This window comes from Metarhizium robertsii (assembly GCF_000187425.2).
Source record: "Metarhizium robertsii ARSEF 23 chromosome Unknown MAA_Scf_29, whole genome shotgun sequence".
NCBI lineage: Eukaryota > Fungi > Ascomycota > Sordariomycetes > Hypocreales > Clavicipitaceae > Metarhizium > Metarhizium robertsii.
Window position 1 is genome coordinate 1 of NW_011942170.1, and position 14,022 is coordinate 14,022.

The 14,022-nt window shown below is 50.1% G+C and overlaps 3 protein-coding genes across 3 annotated transcripts; 2 read left to right on the forward strand and 1 right to left on the reverse strand.

The window, feature by feature from the left end:
* Window positions 1-2,570: 2,570 nt before the first annotated feature.
* Window positions 2,571-3,248, forward strand: MAA_10312 (uncharacterized protein; the record flags this gene model as incomplete). Its single annotated transcript, XM_007828310.1, has 2 exons — window positions 2,571-2,757; window positions 2,803-3,248. 2 exons carry the CDS (start codon window positions 2,571-2,573, stop codon window positions 3,246-3,248), a joined length of 633 nt encoding a protein of 210 aa, XP_007826501.1.
* A 3,831-nt stretch (window positions 3,249-7,079) lies between these two features.
* MAA_10313 (cytosolic Cu/Zn superoxide dismutase) lies at window positions 7,080-7,704 on the forward strand (the record flags this gene model as incomplete). The annotated part of the gene is made up of 2 exons (XM_007828311.1): window positions 7,080-7,323; window positions 7,391-7,704. The coding sequence occupies 2 exons, from the start codon at window positions 7,080-7,082 to the stop codon at window positions 7,702-7,704; spliced, it is 558 nt and encodes a 185-aa protein (XP_007826502.1).
* A 4,235-nt stretch (window positions 7,705-11,939) lies between these two features.
* On the reverse strand, window positions 11,940-12,533 carry MAA_10314 (uncharacterized protein; the record flags this gene model as incomplete). The annotated part of the gene is made up of 1 exon (XM_007828312.1): window positions 11,940-12,533. One exon carries the CDS (start codon window positions 12,531-12,533, stop codon window positions 11,940-11,942), a length of 594 nt encoding a protein of 197 aa, XP_007826503.1.
* Between the last annotated feature and the right edge of the window lie 1,489 nt (window positions 12,534-14,022).

Consider the following 14,022-nt stretch of genomic DNA (forward strand, 5'->3'; position numbering starts at 1 on the left):
AAATTAATATTATACTTTAATTTTATATATATACTTTTTAATTTACTTACTAGAACTTAAATTTCTTTTACTATAAGTTACTATATAAATATTAGACTTTTAGAAATTTACTTTTAGTATTAAAGGCCGAAATTAATTCTAGACTTTAGTTTGTAGTATTTAAAGTTATTGAATTACAACTCTGTAATTCAAGCTTTAAGCCACTTATATCGTAATCTTTCCCCGCGCTGAAGGAAACCCTTGATTTGCTGAAGACTAAGGCCGTGGTAATAGGGCTATCGCGAGTGTCAGCGCAATCCCGTCCCCCAAAGCTTCTATGGTCAAAAGGTCGAGTCTGGTCTGGTACGAATTAAACAAGCCTGTCGACTACGACTTGCTCAATTGACACTATATAGGCTTCCAAGGGCAGCTTCTAACAATAAAGTCGGGCATAGCCCAGACCATTACAGCAACTCAAGCAAGCACCGTTGTATTAACAATATTAGCCAGTCTACGTGAGTAACGGTTATCTACACAAAAGTAAAATAAACAATTTGTAATAGCATGCCAAAAGGGTCGCTTGATCGACATTAATAGGTTTATCAGTAAAATCCCAATTAGTAAGTACTGTAACGTCTAAAAAGGCTATCTTCTTTCTACGTTTGAGTTTATTCTATGTACCAGCAATAGTGGATACATATACCTACTTAATACAAACTTTAGAATCTACGACAAAGCTAAAAACACGTGGTTTAATATGCCCGCATAGTTAGTGCGGCAGAAGCATCAACTGCCTCCAAGCGTCAATGTCCTTTCTATGTCTTCCCGGGTGGCATCGAAGAGCAGATACGCGCTGCTGTATTTGTCAAAGGGGGATAATCCTGACTCCGGCGCTTTGCCTTACACACCTAGCAGGGCGTCCTCTATTAATTGCCCGGGTGTTTTAACAGCCTTGAACTATGGGGTTAGCTGGGGGAAGAGCGAAGAAAGTCGGCATTTGGCGCGACACCCATTCAATGTTTCGTTTAAGGCCTAGGATCTCGATCGTTTCCTGCTACGAGTTTATTGGTTAGGGCACGTAACCCAAGTTAGGGCAGGTTCTGGGCATGGGTGGGCAGCAGGAATGATCTGGCTTTACATGTATGTAACGATAAGCACCCGGAGGCCAATATTCTTAGCGCCACAATAGAGCTTGTCGGCCATGTACCCCCCAAACATTCTTGTACTGATCACGACTACATCAAACGGATCGCCGCCATTGTTACTCACCTTGGCCCATGTGCTGCACACCCACCGGCCGAGAACATCATGGGAGATTTTGGTTTGTTGAACATTGACTTGAGCATTTGTATCTGGTTTGAGGCGCGGTAGCATGTTGGACCCCCATTGATACCTTTTTCTGTCTCGTTGAGGGGCTTGTTGGCAACGCGAGGTTAATATAGAGACTGGAGCTAATTCGTGCGTGCTCTCTGCGGAACCTTTGTATAGGTGTTCTGGAGTACGCATCAGGGTTCACAGCAAACCTTATTCACAAAATGCTACACAATGCATCCCGAGTACTCCGTAATAAGAATCGTATCCTAACATCTCTTACATGGGCGAATATGAGGGACGTAGGCCGAGAACCGACCTTTCGTTGCCACTCTAGAGCCCTCGTTCGTTCTGGCAAGTGCCATGTTTCGTGGGCATGCAGATACCTAGAATAAAGTTGGAGGTTCGTGTTCGTCGAGCCTTGCTTTTGAGTGTGACCACTGAAGTGGCTTGGCTTGACTTGGTGGGTGGTAACAGATTTGGGTTCAAAACCCCCAATCTACACGTCGTATGCTTTGCCAGCCTTCAAAGTCCGTTGACACAGTCGCCGTTGTGAGGCATAACTATCCTTGGACTGTTCTGGATCAAGCGGCAGTAAATAAATGAAGGCAACTCAAGTTCCAAGATGTGTCGCTTATCTCGGGGCTGAATGGTAGCCTTCATCTGTCGTCAACAGGAATAGTAGCTCAGGAAGCTGGCGGGGACTAACGTCATCTCCCGCAGCTAATCTCTTTAGATGCGGAATGGCTCGTGGAGACTCGCTTACCTAGGAAAATTATATGGCAGAGGAGTCCCCGCGAGCTACTCCGCATCTAAGGAGATATAGTTGTAAGATAAAAGCTTATAAAGTTGTTTTGTACACGATCTTTGGAATAACAGCGACTAGCGTGGACATGGGGTTCAGTGGTAAATTTGCGTTGATTGTAAGCACTAGGGTGGAGGACGTGAGATGAGAAGCGCGGAACCGCGGTGCCGGGAATTATATTGCCCTTGGCGTCAAGTCCATATATCCAGGCTTCACGCGCTGGCTTGTATACGAGTCCCGGACATGGAGGATCAATGCTATACCACAGAGGCGTCTAGCGTCAGGCTTGGCTCTCGCAGAATGTGTCTGGAAGCAGTTTAGCGCCGGCTGCCATTCCGGAAACTCCAGACGTCCGTCCATATATGTACGGGCACGGGTATAATACAGGGAGTTTGACATGTAAGATGGCCCAGTCACCTTGTAGTAACTCGATTCTTTCTGGACGCACTGCCTTGGAGGACCAAAACGTTAAAACATGTGGCAAACCACTCTTGTCCGCATTCCATCTTCTAAATCTTCTAGCTGCTTTTGCATGGCTAGTCCGATTGGCCAGTTGCTCGTTAACCTTCCTTGGAGGTTACCCAACGGGAAAGCTATCCGATTCGACTTCAGCCGTTGGCACATGAAAGAGCGACGCGGTTTCAAATTGCTCCGTCAACGTGGTTGGTATTCCGGGGAGATCTAAAGGCTGTAACACTTGTATTCAGAGAAGGATCAAGGCCAGCCAACGGGCGGCAACTGTCGCAAGTCGAAGCGCGTTTGCGGCGAATACACTCGCAAGACCATGTACGTCTTCTCTGAAGATGTTTGCCTCAGACGCAGCGACGTCGGTGAACTTGGAAACGATGGCAGGACCGTCATCTGTCATGGCCGGTCTGGGGTGTCGGATACACCGGTCGAGTTTGCGGCCAAGACGAACACTCGGTTCGTGTCCAAGTCTCCTGCGCGGATCTCATCATCGTGCAACGCATCACCTTTGCCGCATGGAATCGATACGGGACAGAGACTTGATCTCCTGGCGTCCAGCTGTATCACCAGTGCACCACCATCCGTCAACTGGCAACAGCTTCACTTCATTTTTCTCTCCAGCTACATGCCCAGCCATGGCATGGGAACTGCTACTACTGCCCAATACGGTAGCCACGTAGACTGAAATTGGCTGTTGCAGCTGCAGGGCGGCGTAATGGACTCCCCAGTTTCTGTAGCTGCATACGCCGTTGCCCATGAACGCAATGGCCAGGCGACCGTCTGGCAAAGGAGAGAGATGTACTACTCCGTACTCCGTACATGCGTAGCTTGCAACACTTGCGAACAGCACTGAGCAAGAAGCGAACCCGGCTAAGCAATGGGACGCTTGGTGCATGCCTGGCCCTGCATGTACGAGCTGGTCGAAGCCCGGCCATGGCAGAAGACGAAGGGGGCAAGCTGGGCCCGACGTGAACAATTCACCACTCGCATTCAGCTTGTTTCTCGGATTGCGCAAATACGTGCTCCCGGGCAACCTGATGATACAGCGGGATGCCTTCATATCGCATCCGCGGTGGCGGCATCGGCACCGGGCGGTTTACCCGAAGAAGCCGCTCGATGTTTGCCCAGACACACTGTTTGGTTGGGATGCCGGCCGTGATGCGTCAGCTGGACGGTCGAATCCAACAGAAATGCCAAGCTGTGCTCGCGCAGTGTGACGAACTGGACACCGTTTGAACCTTGCGGCGACTGGTACGCGCAATACGAGCAATTATCACACGACACTCTATGCTGTGGAAAGCCTCTTTGACAGCGACAAGTGTGGCAGGGTATTTTCCATCTCCCATCAGTACCGGGTCTTCTCTGTCGCGTATATCCTGATTCCTTGTCATGTACTCCGTACTCCGTAGTATTGGAGGGGTCTGATGGTGGTGCAAAACACGGCCATGGCTGCCCAATACCAGCTCGCTCATGTCGCCAGTGCCTCACCGTCCAATGCCACAGTCGCATGGACAGCCCCAAAGCAGCATATGTACGGAGTACAGTCATGTCGGTGACAATGGTGCGAAATGTGTGCCAGTCGGTGGAATGTCTCATGGCCGCGGAGATGGGACGACTTGGCCCGACGGCAGCCATACTGGTAGGCCAGGGTCGTGGGAGAGGGAACAAGGCCGGGTTGTGGAAATGATGGGACGAATTTGGTCAGAGGTTGCATTTTTCCGAGACATGATGTTTCTGTCGAGGTGTTGGCTGGGGGGCTGTTGGTCGCACCGCAGGGCAGCTCTCAGCATTTCAGGACCGCCATGGACTTGACAGGACAGGGTACTCCGCACTGGGAGTGTTTGCTCGCAGAAAGTCTCTGGTGTCAATAAAAGACGGGGAAGCCTTGGAGACCTGTCGATTGGACCGGACATGACAGCACTGCGTACAGTCATGGCGCCAGGCCGGAGTCTCAACTCCGCATATCACGCTTGCTTGTTTCTTGGATTTCCGAGCCACCATTTCAGGCCCCATGACGATAGATACGTATTGAAATGCTTACCATGCATGTAGCAGGGCTTCATGGGAAATGGCAGTAAGGGAAACCGGAATTTGCGAGCCCTTTCTGCGTACGGAGTACATTAGTGAGCAACATGGCAACTTCGTGTGCGGAGGCTTACATCCTCCTAATTCGCCAAGTCATAGCTGCCCCGTAATATCGCTGGAGACGGTATCACAAAGCGTCTAGCGGGCAGGGAGCAATCAATGTGTCTGGTTTCCCTGCAGTTCCTGGCGTTCTTGGTATCCAGTCAGCTGTTTCAAGCCTCCTTGCTGCAGAGGCTGGCAAATTTGGCACACATGGGTTGCTTCACCAAGGGCTCCGTAAGCGATGTAAATAATGCACCTGTCTACTTTGAGTCGATGGTTGGATGGTCCTTGTACTACGCGAGAGCATAGTTGCTGTGAGCTGAGAATGCATGCGGCTTAGTGCTCTTGCCGCCCTTTCTGATTCCAAGGCGCATATGTTGTGCAAAGTAATGCACATGTGTAAACGGTGGGACGAAAATGGCACCGGAATCGAATTGCATTGCCGCTACAGAGTACGGAGTATTGTTTTGAGCCATAAGATCTAAAGTTTTGCATCGCGCCATCTACATGGTCCCAGACGCTTTTCCGCCTTCCGAGTTAGTGCTCACGGCGGCGCATAAAACGAGTCAAGCGCGAGATAACAATGACAATGAGAAGAAGAATGACGTACATGATTGAGGAACAAAGGAAGCCCCGGCAATAGCAACCACATCAAACACCCACTAATGGGAACGAGTATCGAAGCTGCCTTCTCTCGCTTGTTCGAAGACTTTTATTTTGGAGAAACTGGGAGCACGCCATGACGCATTCGGTAATAAGCTACCAATGAGATATGCACTTTTACACTTAGTAGCTATTTAGCTACTTTTTCCCGCACTTGTTTTTAACAAATGAGTTACCAATCGGGCCATGCAAGTAGGTTCAGCAAGCCGGCTATTTTGCCCACAAGGTTCAAAGTAGGGTATACATCAAACGAGGCCGCAACCCTCGAAATAGAAAGTTACGGCGCTTGCCGGGTTAGACAGTTGAGCCAGAGAGCAGAAAGAATCAGCGGCCGAATATCCCCGATACCTGTATATGTAGCTTTATGTGTGCCCGTGTCCCTGGCTCTCAGGATGGAGGTCAGAACTCAAGTTCGCTGCCTAAGGCAATCGGATTGCTACTGTGTTGGCTATTGAGCATACTTGACGCGAAGTAAGGAGTACTCCGTACATCAGCGCCCTATTAGGCAGGCCTCGGGGACTGCGCGTGCCGCGGCGATCAAGTGGTCGTGAATGGCATTCGCCCCATTGATGCGTCGTCCCGCAAGCCACAATCGTCCGCCGAACCCCAGCCTTGTGAGATGGTAGAAACAACCCCCCATGGATCTCACGTGGAAAACATGTATACAAAGGGAATGGCTAAGCGTGGGCCTTTGAAACCGATACTCGATGTGGACTGAAGGGATGGGTGCCGCATGGTGAATGTGGACACTGACCAACAACGCCAGATGCGGCGGGACGAAAGACTCACCGGTTTTCATAGACTTATGGGCACGAAATGGAGCATAGTTTGAGATTGTGGCTGCCGGGTGGCTTACAAAGTCTTCCGTACAGAGCCGTAATCACATACATACACGCAAACACAGACTAGACGGCACCGAAAATGGACGAGCAACGCCACAAGAGCTTGGTGGAAAAGCGGCGCCGCACATTTTCGCGCCGCCACTGAATGGACTTGGAGGGTACGGAGTATGTACGGAGTACAAAGAACAAATCCAGATCGAGGCCGCGGTTCTTGCTGACTGGCGTTGGTGGTGGATGGCGGACTGCAGGAAACACGGGCACAGCTCCAAGCACGACGGCAGGGGTTGCTGATCGGCACTCATTTCCCAGAGGCCTTGATGGCAGACGGTCTGTGCATGCGACTGAACGGTGGTACAGATCAACACGCCCAATTTTGACGTGTTTCGCGTGCTGCAGACCGGGTATACGGGTAACTCGGTACGATGGCGTCGTCCGGGGGGCCGGAGCGGGCGCCATGCCGACATCTGGGCCCCAAGTGTGATGCAAACACCCGATCCATCCATTCACACGAGAGTGTAACCCATTTTTTGTCGTCTAATTTCGCGGCCGCAGCCTGTGCTAGCAGTCTAGTACCACGCAAGCGGCCCGCCTGCGCCCAACAGCAACACGGCCGGCCCCTGTCTTGGTCCATGACACCAGACTGCGTTGCTCACTTGGAGCCCTTGCTTGGAGGAGCAGGAACCCGTCGATTGTTTTTAAAAGCGTGGATGCGCCGCCCGTGGACAATGGGTGCAGACTCGCATTTTGGCTTGCTCCATCGACAGCTCGTACAGAGAGAGGTCTAAGTCATCACATTGTCAGTATACGGACATTCGCCCGTCCTTGAATGCGTCTCTTGAAACTCGTCATCCATATACACTCGAGGCTGCTTTGAAACAAGAGCCATGCGCTTCTCAACCCTCCTGGTAGCTGGCATCTCTGCCATCGCCCACGCCACCCACGACGCGCCCGTCGTCCTCGATAACCCCCACGTCACCTACCAAGCCGTCTTCCCCAAAGACGCCTTCTACCACGGCAACATACACGGCAACGTTTGCGGGAGCGTACGAGCCTCGCGTGGCCCGCACGGCAGGGGCGTCAGGTTCGACGTCCGCCTTGAGAACCTGCCCAAGGAGGGCGGACCATTCCGTACGTCTTGCTCTCCCCAATACCTGGACCGGCCTGCCGTCGACCGTACTGACGTTTGATGCAACAGTCTACCACATCCACGAGAACCGGGTCCCCGCCGATGGCAACTGCACCAAGACGCTCGCCCACCTGGACCCGTACGGCAGAGGCGAAGATCCCCCTTGCGATAGCAGGGCCAAGGATTCCTGCCAGGTGGGCGATCTGAGCGGCAAGTATGGCAAGCCCAAGCGAGGGTTGGAGATTTGGTACGTCGATAACTATACGTCTCTGGCCGAAGGGACCCCGGCCTTTTTGGGCAACAGGTCGATTGTGGTGCATTTTGCGAACAAGACGAGGATCACCTGTGCCAATTTTGAGAAGCTCTCTGGGTGTCCTGCGTAGCGCGATGAGCGTGCTGGGGGTAATGATTCTTGTATTTACTTCGTTCTGGGCGAGACATCGTCCATGTGGGAGCAATGGCTCTATTGCAAAAGTTTTGAGGACCAATTCCTAGGCTAGCTCGAGGAAACCAATTAATGTCGTTGTCATTGCAGGCATCAGCGACGCCGCACATCTACCGTTCCGTTCCGTGTTTCCTTGGTGACGTATTTCATGCATGGATTCAAGATGGGCGGGTTGACTTGGATGGGTGTTTCGCCGGGGGGATATCGCATGACTCGTTGCTGTCGATCGGTTACAGAAGAAACAAGGGACTGATAAACGATGGTTTTTACAGACATCGCTTATTTACCTGCATAGCAGGCCTAGGTTCTGTGGCTCGTCTTTTTTTAAGTATAGGGTGAGCACTTACATGGGTGCATCACAGACGCCGTCAATTTATTTCCGCATTGAGATTCCCGACATCATGTTCCGTATGTACGATTGCCTACATGGCACTTTTCCAGATATATTCCGTTGAGATGAAACAAAACAAAAGAAAGCACACTACTTCAATATTTTGCGTTTACACAAATGACGCAACAATGGGACGGTACGCACCCTTGGCAAGGAGCCTTGCATGAACTCGTACGGCTCACTTGAAACAATCAACAAGATCGGCAGCGGCATACAAACAGAGGCCTGGAATTGGCTACCGTAGCAGCGGTACCTTGGTCCGTCAAACCCGCGTGCTGACCTTGTCCAGGCATGATGCTACTTCAATGCGGGGGAGCATCATGATGCAGCGAAAAGTACTCCTGGCGTCGCACACTCTCTGCCAATGAAGCGCTCGAATGATTCCATGTTTGGCTTTTGCAGCTCTTCGTGCTGGTCATCATTCACCAAGTCACCCATCCCTGTATCCATAGCTACATCTCCCAAAGGGTTGCTCTAAGCGGCTGCCTTTTCTGTCATGGCGGTGATATACGATGGTAGCGTGGTTAAACGACACGCTGTCTCCATCTGCAATCCTACCCGTGTGTCTATGGTCTGGAAGAGTCTTGTGGATGGAAAATATGGTTGCTATGCGTTTCAGCTTCTCTTGGCTGATGGGCAGAATGGCAGTAGTGGGAGCATCAAAGATGAGCGCTTTGTGCTCGGATATGATGAAGTATCTAGATACAACTAGCGTGAAAGCACCCTCGTGGAGCTAACTGGGCTTGTCAGAAATATCATCGAGTTAGAAATCGAGAGAGAAGCTCATCGCAAGTTGCAAGGCGCTCTGTTTCCAGCACTTGCCTCTTTGGGACGTGTAAGAAAAATTGTTGATCGTAAATATCAGGCTTAGAAGCTCGCATCGGCCTTGAGACTTGAGAGTAGATTAGCTTGTATAGCATTACTGATCAGCTATAATCCCTTTTGAAGGCACCTCGAAAGGGTGAGGGGGGTGCAGAATATTTTGCACCATCGACTCTGCCAAAAAAAATTGCACGCCCCTTTTCGTTTCTGGGTGTTGACTACCACATTCTAACACAAGTGCACCTCTTGGAACTGCCAACAGTGTTCAATTGGAGCTTATAATACTCCGTAGATGTCCTACCATCTGTCACTGCATAAATTCGTATTCGAACTTGGAGAACGGCTCGGACTCCGGTTGAGAAAGTGATCTGAACTCGCTATAATTCGAACGATATAATTAATTCATCGTCACAATACGTATTGACTATTCAAGACGACGGAGAGACCGTCCTACCCTGTACCTCGAATGTATTTGTCGCAATAATATCACTTACACGAGCGGTTTTCCCTGTCGAGAGTCATACTCCAATTTTTTTTTCTAATTTCCGACAAGCTAGCTCCGATATTAATAAAAGCAGCACCCAACAGTCCCAACCTCAGGAGGATCGAGCTGCATCTGCGGCCAGCCGCTCCGTTACAGGAATATGACTGCGTCTCAATTCGTTCACATATTGTTGTAACATGGTCCCGTTAGAAGGAGTAGTCGTACTGGAACCACTACCCTTTGTTTCGTGACTCCTGGAATACACAGAGTGTTAGCCAACCTCCTTGTACCCAAATAAACCAAAAGCGAGGTGTAGCTACCTTGCTGGCTCTGCTGCCTGTGGCGGAGGGACAGCTACCACCGTCACAGATCGTGAAGGACTGTTGTTTGAAGGCATTATAGTATCTGGTAAAATTTGGAGTTTATGAGTTGAGACAAAGACCAGAGGAATAGTACCCTTGATGTAAGGAGTCGTGGGAAAACAACCAGACTAATACGACCAGAAAAGAAAGAACCACCTGAACTGAAGGAACCTGACTTGATATTATAGATATAATACATCAATCTAAGCTATCTCCCCGACTCTGAATGTGATTGCACTACCGTGACATATTTCCTACCCTTGAAAATGCCAGCCAGGCAACTCGTGTTCTGATGGCTGGCAGCTTGTCCAATTATACCTCCAATGCATGTGATAGAGACCCAACGCAGTGGCTTGCAGGCATGTGCTTGGGCACAGGTGTAGGTGTGACTCTGCCTTGGTTTCTCTCAGCAATTGCTGCAGGCCGAAAGTAATAGAGCCATATTTGGTTGCAACTCACGTACTGCGCGGCCTTGCCTTAATTACTCAGCACATTAATATTCGTCACCCAGGTGCTTCGATTCGTTTTTGGTACATCAAGACGGATTGTTTACATTGGGTAGCAATGGTTTAGCAACCCGCCTCCTTAGGGTACTAGCCAACCTCTGGAACAGTCGCCAGCCAGGAAGAGTCCGTCCATTTGATTACCGAAATACCGAACCCTTGTATATCCAATCGGGTCTCATGATACCATCGTACCTGTGTCAAGGGTTGTGTGGAGTGGGCCAATGGCTGAGCAGGGGGAGTACCTTTCAACCAGTACACAGATATTCATTTGGACTGTTCCATACAGGATGTTTGTATCTTTCAATGTTCCGTTTGTGCCCAATTCAAGACACTCGGGACGGGTTGCTTCAACTACCTCGCCAGTGGATGTAATATCTGCATCATGTCAAGTTTAAAAACCTCGCACGACGGTCTTGAATGATGTGTACATGACTACATTGATAGCGAATATGCCACATCGTTTCCAAAAAATTGTGAGTTATATCGAAATGTACTATATACGTGGTATTGGGCAGAAATTAGTTAGGGTCCCCGACATCGTATTTGGCATCCAGAGAGAAAGGGGCCATGTATCTCGGCGACAATCCGTCACATTGCATTGTGAAATATTACTCTTGCCCGAATTCAAGCAGTTTCATGGGATTTCGAATCTGACAGAGCTAAAATGGTCAGAGAGCCGCTAGCTCGTCGACTGCAGGCGTATATTTCTCGATGTAGATGCCAAGCTCCACGCATTGTCCTTCTACCGGATCTTGATAACTTCAATGTTTGTACATATCGCTGTAACCGTGACTTGTTGGTGCCTGGCTTATTGCTGCCCATGTGACATGGACGGGTGACGTCCATGAAGCCTGCCTTGTCCGCACCCACCGCCATCATCTCTCAACAACTTCCGAGTTGCTCTTGATAATTTCCCCTGTATGGAGCAATACTTGTTCGCTTTCATCAAGCACAATGATTCCTGACATGTCTTCTGTCTCGGACTGAGACAGGCACACGAACGTTGGTCAGCTACACACGCTGTTGCCTTGCGATCAATTGCAACCTATCGTACTGCTACGAGCTTGTCCTGGTGCCATGGGATGTGGGTTGTTAGACTACTTGAAGGATGGCGTGGAGGGACTTCTTATTCAAGCACTGGCTCTTATTTCTCAATGTCATCTCCATTTAGGCAGGGCCGTCTCTCTGCGTGCTTCATTTACGCTGAGCGGAGATGTCCCAAGTATGGTATACGCTCTTAGCCAAGGCAGACCTCCTATTCCAATTTCCGGTACAGCTACTTGGGTCTTCTTCTGCATACAATGTCATCTCCTGCTAGTTTACCGGCTAGGACGATGCGAATAATTCACAATATTTGTTTGCCCATCGGAAGCCGACGATGCTCGAACTTGACGCCCGACCATCCATACTCGTCACTGATCGCCAAGCATCTCCTTCTCCTGTCTACTCGAGCAGGACTTCTCATGATATCATAACCGGCCCTGAAAACCATTTATAATTGATATGAATGTTTATCTATTATTTTCATGATTTCTACTAAAAAGGACTATAATTGGAACATCACGACAGCAGTGAACCCATAAACGTTTGCTTTCCCATGCTGCATCTCTACCCAGTCAAACGACCAAGCATCATCCCTCTGCAATCCGTATTCGCAGCACCCCCAATACCAAACGCCGGCATAATGCGTACCATTCGCAACGGAGCACAGACACGAAAGTGTCTCCATACACATCCGAACCGCGCAGCAGCCGAAACCCCATCTCGTCTGTGGTGCACATCAAGTCCCAGCAGATGAATCGGCGTGCCAACTATCTGCGCCGCCACGGGGGCCATCACTCGAGCAACCTGTAGCCGCGACTCCTCCGAGCCAAACCACTCCGAGGCTCGGGACGCGACTGCACCAGAAAAGACGGCCAACTCGGGCGCAATCATGGTCGGCAAGGTGCACGACGCAAACAAAGTGACCACATCCCTAGCCGTGAACAAGGCGTAGCTCAAGAGAGGCACCGGCGTTCTGCTGGCCGCATGGGCAAAATATCCATCCTTGTAAACGCATGAGCCGATGCCCACGGCCGTCGTGGCAAAGAACTTGCACGGCGATACGAACGTGGCGGCGGCATCGGTGCAATTGTTCCTCGCGTAGAAGGAATCGAAACAGTTGGCCGTGGCATATGTCGCAAAGTAGACGAGGAACGACATGGCCAACGAGCTGGCTAATATCCTGGGCTTGGATACCCAAGACCGCAATGAGCAGGATACGCTGGATCCGATGGCTTTGTTGTAGACGAGTCTGTTCAAGGGACACCGGTTAACTACTTAAACTTGGTGTAGCATCATGTCCGCCTTGAAGGACTGTGACGATCAGCCTCATCTAGTTGGACAGTGTTACCACTCACTTATCAGCAACTGCGGCCCAAGGAGACACCAGCGCTGATGCATAGGCCGCAGACAAGAGGTCAGCAGCAAGGCAGCCCCAGGTGCAGCGCTGTTGCGTTTTCACGCTTTCTACTTCTGTCATGACGGAGTTTGTGTGAAATACTAAGCAGTTCAAGGTAAGGGATGGCTTTTATGTGTAAAGGGCAACGTCAGGCAAAGTATATGGCCTCTTTGTATTCGAGTTTGCTTCGTGCGGCGAAAATCGAGCGACGTGCTCTATGTATCTATGAATACCAGCTATCTGAGCACTTGTAGCCCTGTGCCGGCTACGAGCGGCTTCCGGACGCCTGGATCCCATGATCAACGTCCGGTGGCCGGCAGCATCTCAACAAATTGCTGTGCCTCAATTCGTGATCGTTATGTGGCTCCGATATACGGCGATGAGGATAGCTGGGGTCGCTGGGGTCCTGTGAGTGACTCTAGCCGTATGCGCGTCTCCATTAATTTGGAGGCTACAATCTGCCAATGCAATTGGGCTTTTATCTGTCAGGTTGTATTTTTGGTCATCTCTTGTCGGGTCATGTCGGAAAGGCGTTTGAATGCCGTAAAAGTGGCGGCGGAGCTTGAGGGGAGTTGCTCTGACTCCTCCGCATTGTCCATTAACACGGGCCAGGAGCTGTATTTGTGGCGTATTTAACTAGATTTTGTTGAGATTCACCAGTTGTCACAGATTCAATTGAGCTAGATTGTACAGTGCCAGACATATTTGAAATCAGTCTTCGGGCCAAAATCATGGGCAACAACGGCAGCCCAAGGGGATAGAGTCCGCCTTGTCAAGAACTCAAGCAAAATAGAGACATCTTGATTACGATGCTATTAGCTCAATATACGCGCAGCACAGGTCCCACAGACCGCCGGACTCATTCGGCTTTTGAGGACTTCAGGAATGTGGAAGAGGTGGTGTATGAACACACGCACGTCCCTTCGCTTCAGTCCACCAGGATCATTGGCTTGTGACATTGGGTTATGGTCACCATGCTTTTCATGAACACTATCTAGGTTTCATGTTGGGTGGCCGCCGGGGGGAGAAAGTCGCCAGTGACCGGTGTGTCATGTCGATGAGAAGAATTTGGTTAGTCATGTCGAATAGCCCAACCCGTAGTCAACTCTTTTCCTATCACAGTCGACGGCGGAAGTCTATCTTGTTTCATCTACCATTCTAAGGAAGGCTGATTACTATTGAAGCATTCCTGAAAAGTGGCGTTGCTGAAACGACCCTGCTCGATAACGACAATATGCTATGAATTCCTTT